Here is a 17,963-nt window from a genome sequence, read left to right as displayed (position 1 = left end):
TCTTCTGAATAATCTAACCAAAGGGAATAAGGACATAAATGAGTATTATTAAATTTAAGACTTCAGCACATTGATGTGATATCATATGCAGCTATTATGAAGTCCACCTAAAAAAAGCACTCACATGACACAAAAATGAAGCTTGCAACTGGCTTCTAGATCCAGTTAGAGGAAAAGACACGCAAACAAAATAATATGGGGGGGTATAATGTAATTTCCTAGCCATCGGGGGTGGGTGCGCATGGGAGACGGGGAAACAGAAACCACACTTGAGATTTCACTTTCAGATCCTTCACCCATTCACAGTATGTGATATTAAAAAGAAAGTTCACTGTATCACTGATCATTGGAGAAATGCAAATCAAAACTACAGTGAGATACCATCTCATACCAGTCAGAATGGCTATTACTAAAAAGTCAAAAAATAACAGATGCTGGTGTGGTTGTGGAGAAAAGAGAACACAATTTACACTGCAGATGGGAGTGTAAATTAGTTTAACCATTGTGGAAAGCAGTAATGCAATTCCTCAAAGAACTTAAAACAGAACTACCATTCGACCTAGCAATCCCATTGAGTATATACCCAATGGAATATAAATTCTTTTTTTTTTTTTTTTTTTGAGACAGAGTCTTGCTCTGTTGCCCGGGCTGGAGTGCAGTGGCACGATCTTGGCTCACTCCAAGCTTCGTCTCCTGGGTTCACGACATTCTCCTGCCTCAGCCTCCCAAGTAGCTGGGAGTACAGGTGCCCGCCACCATGCCTGGCTAATTTTTGTATCTTTAGTAGAGACGGGGTTTCACCATGTTAGCCAGGATGGTCTCGATCTCCTGACCTCGTGATCCATCCACCTCAGCCTCCCAAAGTGCTGGGATTACAGGTGTGAGTCACTGCATTCGGCCAAATTCTTTTACCATAAAGACAGATGCATGCATATGTTCACTGCAGCACTATTCACAATAGCAAAGACATGGAATCAACCTAAATGCCCATCAATGGTAGGCTGGATAAAGAAAATGTGGTAAATATACACCACAGAATACTATGCAGCCATAAAAAAAAAAATGAGATCATGCCCCTGTGGGAACACAGATGGAGCTAGAGGCCATTATCCTCAGCAAACTAACACAGGAACAGAAATCAAATACCCCATGTTCTCACTTATAAGTGGGAGCTAAATGATGAGAACACATGGACATACTGAGCCTACTTGAGAGTGGAAGGCAGGAGGAGGGACAGGATCAGGAAAGATAATTATTGGGTACTAGGCTTAGTACTTGGGTGACAAAATAACCTGTACAATAAAACCCCGTGACACAAGTTTACTTATATAACAAACCTGCACATGTACCCCTGAACCTAAATGTTAAACAAAATTAAACAAATAAAAAGAAAGCTCAGAAAGGAGTAAGTCCTGCACCGTCACACTATAGCCTAGCAAGCTCACCCGATACCTTCTTAACTATCCATACTTTTTCAATCACTTATTTTAACAAACAAACAAAAACGCAACTGTCAGCAGCAGACTGGTGAGTTGAGGTTAGCATACAACAGGATTATGAACTGCCAGGCCTGGGATGCATCACAGCAAAGGAGGCGAAAGATCACTTCCTTCTCCTCCAGTCATATCCTGAAAGTTCACACTGACTGCTAAATGGAATCACATTTTCCATACTATTGAAAGCAGTCCCTGCCCTGTACTCTGGTGACCTGGAACAAGGTGACTTGAGCTATCTAAGTGAATCAAGTAATTTAAAAACAGACCCAGAAATAGAACCCAGGTATCCCAATATCTACCTTCCTCTCCAAAAAGACAACAAGTAAGAACTAGCTTTAAATGATCACTTTGCCATGTGCAGGCATTTACATTTATGTTGATCCTTACAAAACAATCTGATGAGGTAGGGGTTATTATTATCACAATTTGCAGGGGAGGAAACCTGCTCAGAGAGACTGTCATTTTCCAATTTGAGAGTGCCAGTAAGCAGTGGAGTAGGATTTAAACTTGGGCTGCGTGAGTGCACATTCTTAACCACCATAACATTCTGCTTCTAATCCTGAGATCTCATCTTAACAGTCATCAATCTTATTTTTTCCTTTAAGTACTTTTCACAGCTCACTCTTTCAGATATTAGATGTGGAGCGTAAAATGCAATGCAACTGCCCATTTATTCCAGGAGTTCTACAAGGACTAGGGAGTTAGAGCTTGGGCACGGTAGAGAAAGGTGAGAGAAGACACATTTTGTTCAGCCCCAAAGTCCACAAAGACAAAAGCAGAAGATATCTTTAAAATGGAGGTGAGCAGAAGGAAGCAACATTGTCTTTTACTAGAGGAGTGGTTTTTCCTTAGCCTCTTTCTTCTTTTCCCTTCGTCCACTGCAGTAGCCACAGCAGAGTAACTGTACTTAAAAAGGAAAGGTTGATGCCATTCAACTGTGACTTCCTAATAATTCAGCAGCAATTTTTTGTGTGTTGCAGCAAAAATAGCACAGAACTGGAAGCTAAGAGACCTGAATTATCTATCAGAGATCAACCAATTACCAGCCTTTTTTAGGCAGTGTTCCCTCTTCCATAAATAAGGGTATGATATTGACTTACACGTGGGCTTGCTTCTTCCTGCTCCACAGCTATGAGATCGAGCCATAAGAAATTGCCAATATCTGGCTATTTTTGACTACAAGAGTGGTGATTTCCTAATACACAGACTTACACACAATCGCTGACACTAAAGTATCTGTTTCTTACCTTCTTAATCTAATTCCACATAATTCTAGCATCTGCCAACGTTCAAAACTTGTGGCTGTCAAAAGAAATTCAAGTACCAGCTCAAAGTGGAGAAATATTTAATTCAACTAAAGAATCCTTGAAATGTGAAGGAGGACTAATACATCTAAAATAAGGAGGTGCTATAAGCAGTTCCAGAAAGACACCACTAATCACAGCTAGGGGATATACGGAAATGCAGTTTTAAGAGGCTACATAAGCCCTGAAGCTCTGGATCACCCCTAGTCCCACGGGCTTCCTGAGCCCTCTTTTCCATAGTAGAGGGATATTAAATACTTTGGGTTGGGTGTGTATATGTTGGCAATGATGATGGGCTGATAGTGATTCTATTCTACTTTTAGCAAATACGCTTACCAGCAATATGCAACGAGAAAAGGAGAGACAACTTTAGTTATTAGAAACTCTCAAAAGAAAATCTGCTGTCTCTAAAATTTTCCTGAGTTGTGGTATTTATGCAGTATGCAGTTTGAACTAAGGTTTCCATGTCCAACTTAATATGAAAAGTCATCTGTTCCCAAGCCTTAGACAATGGCCACACAAAAGTAAAACAAAAGCTTATGCAGTTGCAACAGTGACCCTATTGTTTGTCAACCCAGATTTAACAGAAAGTGAAAAAATCCAGCAGAATCATTTCAAAGCTTTATCTGACTAGCTAACTTTGTTTTTTAAAGTTATAATTTCATACCATTATAAAAATAGTAGTATCCTATGAATCCTTTGCCCTACTTCTCCCCATAATCCAATGATACCAGCTCTTAAAACTATAACATAGCATCAAAACCAGAAAATTGTCATTAACACAATATTGTTAACTAGACTATACACTTCGTTCAAACTCCATCAGTTTTGACTTGCGTTCATCTGTGTGTGTAGGATTGTACAGAAGTATACACATATACTTTAGTGTAGTTTCTCATAACCACTTTAATATGATTTCATATAACTAACCACCAAGATCAAAACAAAGAACTATTTCATCACCACCAAGGGCTTCCTTGTGCTACCCACTTTATAGTTGCTTCCTGCTTCCAACGTCCCTATACCCTAGAAATCACTATTCCATTCTCCATTTCTAAAACTGTCACTTCAAAAATGTTACAAAATTAAAGCATGTATTATATATGCTTTTTTGAGACTGGCCTTTTTCATTTAGCATAATGCTCCTAAGATGCACCTGGTTGTTATGTACCAATAGTTCATTTCTTTCCATTGCCGAACAGTATTCTATTGCATGGATGTACCAGTTTGTTTAACCATTCACCCATTAAAGGACATCTCTAGTACTTCCTGTTTCGAGCTGTTATGAATAAAGCTGCTAAGAGGGAGGTTTATGCATATAGGTTTTTGTGTGAACAGAAGTTTTCATTTCTCTGGATTAAATGCCCCAGAACAATTGCTGTGTCATAGAGCAACTGCAATATTTAGTTTTAGAAACTGCCAAGTGACTTGCCAGCATGGCTGTTTCATTTTACATTCCCACCAGCAAGGTACAGAAGATCCAGCTTCTCTGCATCCTTGCCAGCATTCAGTATTTTCACTACTTTTGATTTTAGTCATTCTGGAAGGTGATAGTTCATAGTGGTTTTAGATTGCATTTCCCTAATGGCTAATGATATTGAACATCTTTTCCTGTGTTTATTTGCCATATCCTCTTTGGTAAAATGTCTCCTTGTGTCTTTTGCCTTTTTCCAATTGGACTGTTTCTCTTTAGCTGTTAAGTTTTGAGAGTTTTTATTTATTTATTCATTTATTTTTTATTTATTTATTTATTTAATCCTAGATCTAAAAAGAACTAGATGTAAATAAGTTCCTTATCAGATGTATGTTTTTGCAAATATTTTCTACCATTCTGTAGCCTGCCTTTTCATCCTCTTAACAGGGTCTTTCACACACAAAGCAAAAGTTTTTAACTTTGATGAAGAAAATTTTATCCATTTTTTTTATGGGTTGTGTATGCTTTCAGCATTGCATCTAAAAACTCTTCATCTAGTCCTAGATTCCACACATTCTTCTAAAAGTTTTAAAGTGTTATATTTTACATTTAAATCTATCATCCATTCTGAATTAAATTTTGTATAAGACATGAGGTTTAAGTCAAGGCTTTTTTTTTTTTTTTTTTTTTTTTTTTTTGCCTACGGATGTTTTGTTTTAAAAAGCACCATTTCTCAAAAAAGCTATCCTTCCTCCATTGAACTGCTTTTGCACCTCTGTCAAAAATCAATTGGGCATATTTGTGTGCGTCTATTTCTGGATTCTTTATTCTGTTCCATTGATCTATGTGTCTATCCCTCTGTCAATACCACAGTCTTGATTACTGTCACTAAAAAGAAAGTCTTAAAATAGGGTAGAGAGACAACTTAGAATTCATTCTTCTTTTTTAAAATTGTTTTATCTATTTTGGTTTCTGTGCCTTTATATATAAATTTTAGAACAAGCTTGTCTGTATCTATAAGAAATCTTGCTGTGATTCTAATAGGAATTGCATTAAACCTATAATCATTTTGGGGAGAACTGACATCTTTACTATGTTGATTTTTCCAATCTATTAATGTCTCTCCATTTACTTAGATCCTCTTTCATTTCTTTCATCAGCAGTTTGTAATTTCCAACATACAGGTCCTCTACATGTTAATTAGTTTTATACCTAGTCACTTCATTTTTGGGGAGACTATCAATGGTGTTATGCTTTTAACTTTGATCACCATATGATTATGGCTAATCTATAGAAATATGATTGATTTTGTGTATGTGTCTATCTTGTATCCTGTGACCTTGCTGAACTCACCTACTAATTATAGAAGGGGTGTGTGTGTGTGTGTGTGTGTGTTAGTGTGTGCATTCCTCAGGATTTTCTACATAGACAATTGTGTTATCTGAGAGTGGGGGCAGCTGTATACCTTTCTTTCCAACCTGTATGCCTGTTATATTACTTTCTTGCCCTACTGCACTGGTTAGGACTTCCAGTCCTCTGTTGAGTAAGAGTGGTAAGAGTGATAAGAGCAAACACCCTCAACTTGTTCCTAGTCTTAGGGGGAAAGCATTTAGTCTTTTACCCCAATTATCATGTTAGCAGTAAACTTGGCATTTCCACCCTTGGCCAAGTATCAAAGAGGAAGTTTTCTGAACATAAAGTTTAAAGGAACATACATCTGAGAGTAAGTAGAGTAAGTTGCTTTTCTTGACTAGTGTCTACGTCCTTCCCTCATACAACAATGCTTTTTCTCTCACAGGAAGACGACCTTCTGCCACCATTTATACAGTTCCAGTGCAATAGGCACAAGAGTAAGTTCTGGTCAATTCATCCATCCTAGCCTCTGGACCAAGTAGTTAGTCTAATATAATCCAAATAAAGAACTTTTTTGGAATGATTAGATAAAAGTTCTCTTTCCACTAGACTTACAGATCAGGGATCAACAAACTATGTATGGCCCATGACCCAAATCAAGCCAGCCATCTGTTTTTGTAAATAAAGTTTTATTGAAACAAGGCTATACCTATTCATTTACATATTGTCCATGGCAGCTTTTTAGCCACAGCAGCAAATTTAGCAGCTGCAACCGTGACCACATGGCCCACAAAGCCTAAAATACTATCTGGCCCAGTACAGAAAAAGGTTACTGCCCCCTGTTTTTAATAATAAGACATAAGCTTGGAATGAATAGTAAGGAAGCATCTCACCACTCTATGAAAAGAACATGTTGGAAAATGAAGCCAATACAAAAGAGGAAACCAACTCCAAATATTATGTAAGTTCCCAGATTCGGATGAGCCACAGACTATTAGACTCCAGTATTTTTCAGTTACGTAACCCAGTAAGTCCAGCTTTTCCTCAAGTTTGAATTGAGTTTCCTACATTTGAATTAAAATAATTCAAATTTTAATTCAAATGTATTACATAAAATCCATAACGCTTACTGTAGGAAGACAACTCTAATTTCTTCCTCTATTATATGTCCATCAACACCATAAAGACAGCCAGCATTTCTTTAGACTAAGATATGACTGTGTATTAAAAAAAAAGTATGATTTAATGCCAAAACTAAATTTAACATTTAAAAATTAAATGTTGCAAAATCAACTGATTTGGGGCTCATTTAGCTTTTCTTTGTTTTTCAACCAACCATCCTAAGGTATTATTGGACAATGAAAGAACAAAAGAATAGAAACTAAAATTAACCCCCTCCAAAAACACAAAACAAAACAAAACAAACAAACAAAAAAAAACACCAACACCAAATAATCCATCAAAGAACAACTGAGATAGAAGTATAAAACAGAAGATAGTTGCCACTATTAACATCTCCCTGAAGTAAGGCAACCACACTAACACCGACTAGAGAAAGAGCTAACTAGAGAAATCCAAAGCTCCCACGGGGACAGATTTAACTAATTAGGGAGATGGTGATTAAAGCTGGCGCTGCTAATTGTCTACTGGCCATGTATCTCTAGTAATGTCCCCTAGAGGCTTTCAGCAACGGGAGACAAAATTAAGCCTAGTATTACTGTCAATTACACAGACATCATTTGTCTATATTTATCTCCCTCTTTAGGAAACTAAAAAGCACACAGAAGTGTGGTTTTCAGTGCAAGCTATATGTTCCTGTGAGGAAATAATTTTATATCATGTTTAGAAACAAAATTATTTTGTGTTTAAACTTGTTTTAATTTGTACATTCTGGAGCAAGAAGATGTTTCTTTCAACAGCACACTTTCCATCTGCAGAGGCCAGATGTTAATCTACAGGAAAGCTGAAGTGGTTAGTAAGAAGACCAATTATACACAGAGAACAAATATCTAAGTGGTGGGGGGAGAGGATGGGGAGGCTTAAAATGGAATTAATTGGTGAGGCAGTTTCAGAACTCCAGCTTATTGGGGGCAGGGGTAGAGATGGTAGTAGGTTTGTGGTTTTTTTGTTGTTGTAATTTGGCTTTTTTTGCCCATTCCAAGAATAGAATGCCATACAAGATTGTTCTTCCTGGGCATTTCCTTCCCTCTGAGTTGAAGAATCATTCCAGGGAGTGAGTGAAAGTACTGTAAAAATGAACTGAGAATTCTTAGGAGGCAATTTGAAATTTTACCTCCATTAAAGATGAAAACTGAGTATGTCTAGGATTAGACATGGGTCAAATTCTAGCTTTGCCACTAGGATGGAGACTGCCAACTACTCACAGTATTATCCTTTCTCCTCTTCTTCTCTGAAATAATAACACGCCCAGGGTCCTGGCAGGGCCCATGACTGCCTATGTACAGCCTAGGTTTCCCAGCCTGCTCTGCAGGTAGATGTGGCTGTACCACTATGTTTGAGCCAATGGAAGTGTCGTGTGCATCTTCTGGGTCCTTCAAAATGCTTTCATCCTCATTTTCTGGCTGGAAAATGGCAATGACTGGACCAATGTGGGAAGCCGTGGGCTGAGGATAGCAGAATGACCCTACTAGGCATGGACTCCTCCCTTCTCGGCTCTAAGAGAGAAATACACTTATCTATCTTACATAAACCACTGTACTTCGGAGTCTCTCTGTTATAGCAATCTAGCCTGTACCCTACTAATACAGCCATTTACTATCTGTGTGATTTGGGGCAACTTATTTAACCTCTCTAAGCCTCAGCTTCCTCATCTATAAAATGGAATCACAGCACTTATTTCATTAAGTGCTAAGAGAAATAAACAGGTTAAGAGATGTAATGTGCTCAATCCTGTGCCTAACATGCAAAATAATGTGCTCAACAAATGGTAGATAATGCTAGCAAAAAGAAAGATCTACTTGGGAAGCTTCTTTCAAAGGCCTTTGACATCAAGCAGCTATTGTGCCCATAAAGCCTCAAAGGTAGAAATGTGTATCTGGTTTTGAGGGTTCCTACGGGTACCAACATATTCAGAGACAATCAGAGCTATCTTATATTTTAGCCCAGGGGAAGAATTAAGATTAAACAATGCTTAATTATAGTTTAGCAAACTATGCCTAAATCATTAGTTATTTAAATCTTTAAGAGACCTTGCTCTATATATTATTAAATGTCATACAATACTAGCTATTTCTTTATGCTTAGTTGACTGCGTCCCAAGTTTGTATAAAATATGGCTGAGTAGAAAGGTACATAACTATGTTGCCAGACCACCTCACCAAGGTAAGCTGAGAAAGAGACACACAAATCAGCTGGCATTATCCAGCTTCATGCAAAGAGTTCTATAGTCAATGGAGCCCATGGCCTACTTCTTCCTTGCACACATTTCCTCCCTTTGGTGTAAGCATCAATTATTGGCCCTCTGGCATTGTAGATTCTTTTTCTCTTTTGTTGGTGGCACATGGTTAGACTGTACTCTTACGATTTCTGCAACCTTGAGATTTGCTGACTAATGGGGTTGAGATCCTTGGAACTAAGATAAGACGACTACAATGATTCCAGGGCTCTTACGGATTTTACACGTCACAAGATACGGAACAACTATGAGATTACATCACCCAGCTGAGGCCAGCATTGCTGAAATAGCAGCAGGGATCATATTACCAGGCTCACCTCCCTCCAGCCACCCTGATAATGTCCCACTGCTTATAAGGGGAGGTAAGTTACTATGGGAGGCTGAACCAGAAGTCAGTGATAAAAGATGGGAGTTCTGGTGTAATTCTATGCAGAAGCCATGCCTTAGGACAGAGAGGTCAAAGCTCAAGAACTATATACAGAAGCAATATCGATATCCACAAACATAAACCTAGGAATAAAAAACCACCTCTGGTACACTGGTTTCAAGAACCCAAGGCTTTAGAACAACAGCAAAAATCACTGCACTAGGAAAGCAACAAACAACTCAGGGCCTTCATTCTTGCTGTACTTCCCTGAATTGTTACTTACAGGTTCCCGGCCATCCATGGCTTCCATCCAGAGCCTCCGGTCCTCTTCCGACAATGCTTGCATGGTGATAACCCCTGGCCTGCAGAGAAAGGAGGGACACGGATATGAAACCAGTGCCACATGTAGAGAGTTGGTAAAGGCGAATCTTAAACATCCACTCAAAAGAGTCAGTGGTTGCTAGGGTTAATGACACAAAGAGGGGTACAACACTCGGCTTTACTAAGCCACCTTCTAGTCTCAGAAAGATGGCCCAAATTCCTCTCAGTCAGCCCATCTCCCTCAGAGAGGCAGAAACACAGAAGATATGACCCTATTTTACAGGTAAGGGACATAGAGGAGTTAAGTGATTTCTTTAGACACTGTTCAGTTCCTTGAAATCTTATTCATTTCGAGACCTCAAAATGCTTAATGGAGTATGATACTCACAGTAGAAATGCAATAAATGTTTGTGGAAGTGAATGGAATTACTGGACTCAAGAGAAAAAAGGAGAAAACATCCAAGCTGGAGGCACGCTTGTCTCCTAATATCTGGTCCACTGCTTCTAAATTGCTTCAGACATGGAGAAGTTTTATGGTGGTCATCATCTTGGTAGTTACGATTAAATGTGCACAGTCTTTTTAAAAAATGAATACTTAATCATGTCAGGTGCTAAGTGCTTTACATGCATGAGACCATTTCACTCACTGAAATCGGCTTGCTCCCTAAACCTGAGCACAAGCTCTCCAGAAGACATGCACACAATATCAAATGGGTTTTGTTCAGTTCCCATCACAAATGGTACTCCACAAGAAAAAGAGACTGCGCCATAAAAACGACCTTGGGAGAAGACGCTGAAAGCCCTCTACGCTCATTAAAGCAGGAGTTATTCATTTAGGGTGAAGATAAATCCCAGAGTGTCCCCAAACCACCTCCTCCTCTCCCTCAAATGTATGTGGATTTTTCTGTAGAAACAATTCAAATTGTCCGTCAAATTCTCAGAGAGAACTGCAACCCTCAAAAAGTTAAGAATTGCTAGTTAAAAACCATCCTCTTTAAAATCTGAGACAGCCTAAAAAGGAGGAAGAGGTCCACTGAGCAAGAACTAAAGTCTGATTCCTGTCTGAGTGCACAAACACTGCGAATGATCATACAACAATACGGTATGAAAACTACACAGGCTGAGCAACACCCTTAGCAGCACAAGCCTGGGCCCCATAAGCACCCAAGCCTGCTCATTCTCACCCGCTCATCATCTCCGCTTCTGGCTTATAGCTATAGTTCCAACAAATATGCTAAACCTATTTGTTTAACATAATTTAAAAGTCACATTTGATTCTTTTCATTAATCATCCCTCAACATCTCCTTAGAAAAAACTTTAGAGCTGTGGGCATGTAGATACAGATGGGTTTGGGATACAAGGGGCATGGGGTAGGGGTGTGAATGTGTAAGGGTATAAATGTGTGTGGGGTCGAGAGAGACAGAGAGAGAGGGAAAGCATGCAAACAAGCAAGAGAAGGGAGTGAGAGAACAAGCAAGAGACAGAAAGGGGAGTGGGGGTGTATGTGGGTGAGAGGAGGGGTGGGCAGCTAGACGGGTGGGCGTGTTGATGATGGCGGAACACTGATCCCAAGAGGAGGGTCATTCCCGTGAAGGTCACACTGGGACTGGCACCATAATACAAAGATAACTCAGAGGATGGAATAACTCTCCTCTCCATGAGCACCTTCCAGAACTCTGCCTCCTCTTCTCAGAAATTCTCATTCTCAGACCCAACCAAGTGCCCACTTCCCACCATCAGCCCATTCAGTGTGCCAGAGTCAGTGGGTATCTGCAGACAGCTGACAGTCGTGGCTCCACAGAACTGACCCTGTGGCTTGAGGGCATGATGGACTGATTCTACCCTTCCACCTTTCTCTAAAGACCAAGTACGACATCTTAATAGCTTTGAAACAAAAAGCCTCTGCAGTTACTGTCTATTGCAGAACTCTCAAGTCCCTGGTTCTGGGTCTTTCAGTGTTGCTGTAGGTGCTGCTTCTGTACCACCTGCTTCAGAATCAGACATTCCCTTAACATGGAGACTCCAGCCCAACCCCACTCCACTCAATCTGAACTGGGCTGTGCCTGGGAACTTGGATTTTAACCAACTCCCCAGGTGATCTTGATGCAGAGTTAAGTTTGAGGCCCACACCCTGGGCTGTCCACTCCATCCCCACTCTTTTCCTTCCTGTTCCCCCTGCCCTAGAGTGCAAAGTTACCCTCCTTTCTGCAGTGAGGTCAAGGAGCCAACATGTCTCTAGTTCGTTTCCCGCTAGTGGCCCACCAGCAAACAGTGAGATCACAAGAGCTGTCTACATACCACGGTCTCAGGGGCTCACAGATATTACATCAACTTCACGGCACACAGTGTGAGATTTCCACCCCGAGCCACAAAGAGGAAGTTCAACAACCTCAGAGGCTGTGAAGGGTGGGCCACTCGGCCTTGGTAACCAGGAAAGTCAACAGGATTTGTTTTCATTCCAAGAAGAAATATCAAAATACAAGTTCTTTTCCACATGTAGTCTTGTTCCCTTTTGCAGGGGGAGTGGGGTAGGTGACGGATTCACATGTCTTGCATGTGAATTTCCAAGAACAAAGGTAAAAAGGGTGAACTATCTTTATTCTGGAGTAAAATCGTAACTTTCTTTCCACATTTACCTTCCTCATGCCCTACTAATAACTATCCCTCAAAACAAAATAAAACAAGCAAAACCCTCAACGACCCTCCACACTTTGCATGTCAGTCCCTATAAAATAGCATACTTTGAGACCTGCTCTTACAGGATGTTAATTTAGTTCATGTTTGAAATGCATGTGGTTCTTCACAGCAAAAAAAATGGGCAGGGCTGGGGAGACAGAGGAGAGAGAGATTAAAAGTAGGAGGATAGGTCGGGCACAGTGGCCAATGCCTATAATCCCAGCACTTTGGGAGGCCAATGTGGGTGGATCACGAGGTCAAGAGATCAAGACAATCCTGACCAACACAGTGAAACCGCATCTCTACTAAAAAATACAAAAATTAGCTGGGCATGGTGGCACGCGCCTGTAGTCCCAGCTACTCGGGAGGCTGAGGCAAGAGAATCGCTTGAACCCAGGAGGTGGAGGTTGCAGTGAGCCGAGATCACGCCACTGCACTCCAGCCTGGCGACAGGGCGAGACTCCGTCTCAAAATAAAAAAAGTAGGAGGATAATATGGAATGAGGAAGGGAACATATAAAACAATGAAAGAGAAATGGAGTAAATGATCAGAGCTCTTTTTACCTCTACTGAGAACTGTGAGCCTATTAGACTCACTACAATAAAAGAACAGTAATAAGTATAACCCAGCAGTATGTGCCAGTTGCTGTGCTAAGCACTGTATATAAATTAATTCACCTAATCTTCACAGCTACGTCATGAGAAAAGTATATGCTTATTATTCTCCTTTAGCAGATGAGAAAACCAAGGCTCAGAGAGGTTAAGTATCTTGTCCACAATCACAGAGCTGCCAAGATACAGAGCCAGGATGTGAACACAAGCAGTCTAACCCTTAACTCTTGTGCATAATGCCATGGCAAATGTGATGGCACTGCAGCCCCCAGAGAGCTCATATTGACCACCCAAGTCCTCTGGGTCAAAATCAGCCATGCACTTCTGCAAGCGCCTTAGTGAGCTCCTGCATGGGATTAAATAAGATTGAATGATAAAGAGCTCTGTAAAAACCTAACGTGCTTCATAAATATGACGGCTTACAACACTGCTCTAGGCGAACAGCTAATCCAAAACAAGAATCCAACAGCATCCAGAGTAACTGGGGCTTACTTTCTATAGCAGTGGTTCTCCATGTTTTATCTGTCTTAAAAATACTTAAGAGATGGAAAGGCAATTAGTTTTTCTTAAAAAAGAACACAAAAAGTCCTAATCATAAAGAAAACATATTGAAAAAATTGGACTTCACCAAAATGAAGAACTTACACTCATCAAAAGATGAATTTAATTACTTACTTTCATTTTTTAAAAAAGTCAAACCAGAATGAGAGAAGATATTTGTAATATCTATCTCCTACAAGACTCATATCCAGAATATGTAAAGAATGCCTAAAAATAAATAAGAAAAAATGAACCACCCGATACAATAAATACTTGAATAAGCACTTCATAAAAGAGGACATCCAAATGGCCAATAAGGCTAAGAAACAGAGCCCAAACTGATTATTTATCAGGGAAATGTGATTAAAACCACAATGAGATGTAACAAGCACCCTCCTGAATAGAGGGCATTAAAAGGCCACCAATAACCAGAACTGGCAAAAAATGTAGAGTAACTGGGACTCTCATACATCGCTGGTGGGAGAATAAGTTGATGGAACTACTTTGGCAATATCTGCTAGAACTAAACATACACCTGCCCTATGACCTAGCAATTATACCTCTACATATATACTCAAGAGAATTAAGTACATATGTCCACCAAAAGGTACATTCAAGAATACCTGCAGTTTTATTTAGAATAGCCAAAAATTGCAAATATAACAACAAATAAATACGCATTGATAAATGGATAAACTATTGTATATTTGAACAATGGGATACCATACAACAATTTTTTAAAAAAGAGTCAACTACTGCTACATGCTACAACATGAATGAATCTCAGAGATATAACGATGAGGGAAAGAAGCCAGACACAAAAGATTGTGTGACTGTGTGACTCCACTTCTATGATGTTCAAATACTTGCAAAATTCATCTATGGCAACAGAAGTCAGAAGAGTGATTTTTTTTTTTTTGAAAAAGAGATATGGGCAACGACTGAAAAGCGGCACAAGGGTATCTCCTGGAGTGACAGAAACATTCTATATCTTCATCTGGGTGGTTACACAGTTGTGTGTGTATAAAAAGTTATTAAAATATAGACTTTGGATTCATGCATTTTACTGTGATTATACCTCAGTAAAAATTGTTTTAAATACCCAAGAGCTATGACTTCTCATCAATAACTTAGGCTCACTAGTTATTCTGATTCTAGTGCTTCCTAGATGTATAACCACAGCAGACTAGCAATTGAACTATTCTGTGCTACTCTTATTATCTATGTTTTAAAGAACAGTAGCATAGAGCAGTTCAATTACTTGTCTCCCAGCGTTATCACAATTACACCTCAGGGCATGCTGGGAAGGTTACATGAGAAGTGTGTGCGGCATTTCAAAGTGTCAGGCACACGGTGAATGCTCCAAAAATTAGTTGTAATCACAGGGGCAGGTAGAGGTGGGGTAAGCAGGAACAGGATGGTAAATATGGGGTAGGGTTAAAGTTACTACTGCAGAAGGGCAGGTGTGTATAGTTTCAAAAGGAAAAGAAACAACCCACAGGTGCTAATGACGTGTGTGAGTCCCACTCCCAACATGCGCATATACAGCACTGAAATTCATGCCTCTACCACAAAGCACACAGGGCTGAGGGCTGAAGGGACACACCTGCGCTGACATAATGGCCATTTCCTTTTTCCTCCTGAGTAACGCAATAAAGTGGCCTACCACTCCCTTTTAAAATTAACATCTGATAACTAGTAAGAACAGAGAAGGGGTCTTTGGCAAATTCTAAAAAATCTGTCAAGGAGCTCCCTCCACCTGCCAGATGAGAGAAGGAGTAAATGACTTAAAAATCCTCTGTAGAGCTCAACCCTGAGAATCCCCTTAAAATACAGCACTTCCTTTTCACTCTGAATATGTCCTTAGTGCTATATCTGAATCTGCTTGAGAATCATGAACGAGGATCTAGAATTTTCTCTAAGCTGGCACCTCACCTCTCACACTGCAGGAGCCATGGAGAAAATAGCTCTCCATCTATCACAGGGCAAGTTGCTACCCAACACCATATCTCCTCCAACCCTGGCCCCCAAAAACAGCCCATGGAAAGAAATACATGGTTTAGCAACACATTCAGGATCCTGGGACCACTGGCTATATCAATTCATAGCCTGTTCACCAGCCAAGAGCAAAGAGAATTACAACCAGCCCCGATTCCAGGGTTACTCGACAGCTTTCCTACTCTAATCTTATTCCTGAATCTGAGTCAACAATAGTGATCTCAGTGGTTTGGCAATTTACCCACTTCCTATTGGACAAGGAAAAGCTATTACTAACTCCACCCCACTGAAACAAAAACACTCAGAATTTACCAGTACCGTTCTTTCTAAATCAACCTACAAAGATCTAGGGTTTATTCATTCATAAGACTACAAATCTTCTGTTGGCAAGAGTTCATTCCCCAACTTCCATCCACACTACTGTATATTTAAGAGTCAAATTCAAAGAAGACGAGCTGAGGCGCCCACAGGAACACACAATCTCAAAGCCTGTGTCTGAAACCTGCCCACTACGCTTATATAAGAAGACAAAGGGGAATGATAAGGAATGGAGCATGAGCTGCCATCCACTTGCAAGAAGAGTTTTGCAAGTACCAGGGAGGGGAAGTGGTCCTTTGTTTCTGAAGTGCTACTGGGAAAATGAATTCCTAACAGTTCCTGGACAATGTAATGGTTCTGGTTCAGAAGAGCTTCATTTACACAAAGATATGGCCAAAGCCATACAGAATAATATTGGAGAATGACACTTTTTCCATGTCTGTTTACGAGATTACAGATCCAAATGTCTGCAGAGACTAGGTAAGTAAGCAAAATGAGGGAAACTGGATAAGAAATTCTTTAATCCAAGGAAAACAGGCTTGGTCTTATGTTGCTCTTGGTTTTTCTCTTTTTCAGTTTTACTTTCAGATAGAAACAAAGAACAAAGAATTATCTCCCCTCTTGGGGAGAAACAACAGTGCTAGTGCAAAGCAAAAAGCTGTCACTTGTCTTCATGGGGGAGGTGGGCAACAGGGCATGGTGGGGACTGTGGCAGAACAGACAGCACACACCCCACCTAAAGGAAGTATCTGTCATTCAGCTCAACCGGCAGCTGGCATGTGGGAAGGCATGATCAGCAATTAAAGATTTTTCCAGTTTTAAAATGTTGCCTCAAACACTATTCAAGCCAAACCACGCATGTCTGTGGACCACCAGTTTGCAACTTCTGTTGTCTGTGTCTGTCTTTCTCTGAATCTATCTGAGCTCCAACCCAGGTCATCATTGCATGTTATAAAGTAATCCACCTCATGCATTAATACCAACAATGAAGGATGCCTGTCTATATTCTTGATTCACCTTACAGTCAAACTCTGGAGAGTATCTCCAGGTTATCCACAAAGGAGGAACTTGAGCTACTTCCTTTTTTCTTCCAATACTCAAGGACCCAGTGCCATCACTGGAAGGCAACAGTAATCTACTATTTGGAGACAGAATTTATGAATCTGCACTACTATGTGTGCTCTGACGTAATAAACCATTGAGGTCCTTCTGCAAGGCCTTTGTGCATGAGAAGAATTCATAATATGCCATGATAATCTGGGTGTGGTACAGGTGAGAGACAGAGAAAGTAAGAAACCAGAAGGTGCTGCAACTGGCAGCCCCCAAACCACAGGTAGATTTACTGAGTGTTTATTATGTGATAACCACTGTGCTAAGGACTTTACTTGTATTATCATTCATTCTTCACAATAACTGTATGAAGTAGACACTACCATTATTTCTCTTTTTAAAAGTGAAAAGACTGAGACTCACATAAGTTACTTGCATAATGTCACACCACTAGTAAGTGCCAAAGCCTGCACTTGAACCCAGGTGTGCCTGAATCTAAAGCAAAGCACAAACTTTAAGGACAATGTTGTACTGCCCCCCTGTGCATGTAGCATACATGTCCTGGGATCCAGGAAGACCAGCACCTTAAGGGGAGGAAGAAAGAAAGGAAGGAGGGAAGGAGAGTTGGAGAGAGGGAGGGAGGGAGGAAGCAAGGGTCAACCCTCTAAGAAGTTTTTGGAAGTAGTTTCTAATCAATTATTTAGAAAGGATCTGATCCTCCCAGCACTTTGGGAGGCAGAGGCAGGTGGATTACGAGGTCAGGAGATCGAGACTATCCTGGCTAACATGGTGAAACCCCATCTCTACTAAAAATACAAAAAAAAAAAAGGTAGCCAGGCGCAGTAGCAGGCGCCTGTAGTCCCAGCTATTTGAGAGACTGAGGCAGGAGAATGGCATGAATCTGGGAGGCGGAGCTTGCAGTGAGTGGAGATCACACCACTGCACTCCAGCCCGGGTGCAGAGCAAGACTCAAGAAAGAGGAGAGGAGAGGAGAAGAGGAGAGGTGGGGAGGGGAGGGGAAGGAGAGGGAGGGGGGAAGGAAGAGAGAGAGAGAGAGAGAGGAAGGGAGAGGAGGGGGAAGGAGAGGGAGGGGGGGAGA

The 17,963-nt window shown here is 40.5% G+C and overlaps 1 protein-coding gene across 3 annotated transcripts in view; it reads right to left on the bottom strand.

The window, feature by feature from the left end:
• The window catches only part of ARHGAP26 (Rho GTPase activating protein 26), a 474,474-nt gene that overhangs the window by 297,735 nt on the left and 158,776 nt on the right, over positions 1-17,963 (bottom strand). For all 3 annotated transcript variants that reach the window (XM_011939748.1, XM_011939749.1, XM_011939750.1), the window contains exon 11: positions 9,633-9,711. In XM_011939748.1, the coding sequence (XP_011795138.1) occupies positions 9,633-9,711 (79 nt within the window). The remainder of the gene's footprint in view (positions 1-9,632; positions 9,712-17,963) is intronic.

This window comes from Colobus angolensis, unplaced genomic scaffold, assembly GCF_000951035.1.
Source record: "Colobus angolensis palliatus isolate OR3802 unplaced genomic scaffold, Cang.pa_1.0 Scaffold183, whole genome shotgun sequence".
In the NCBI taxonomy this organism is placed as follows: domain Eukaryota; kingdom Metazoa; phylum Chordata; class Mammalia; order Primates; family Cercopithecidae; genus Colobus; species Colobus angolensis.
The sequence above is the reverse complement of the archived record's forward strand: the minus strand, read 5'-3'. Positions and strand labels throughout refer to the sequence as shown.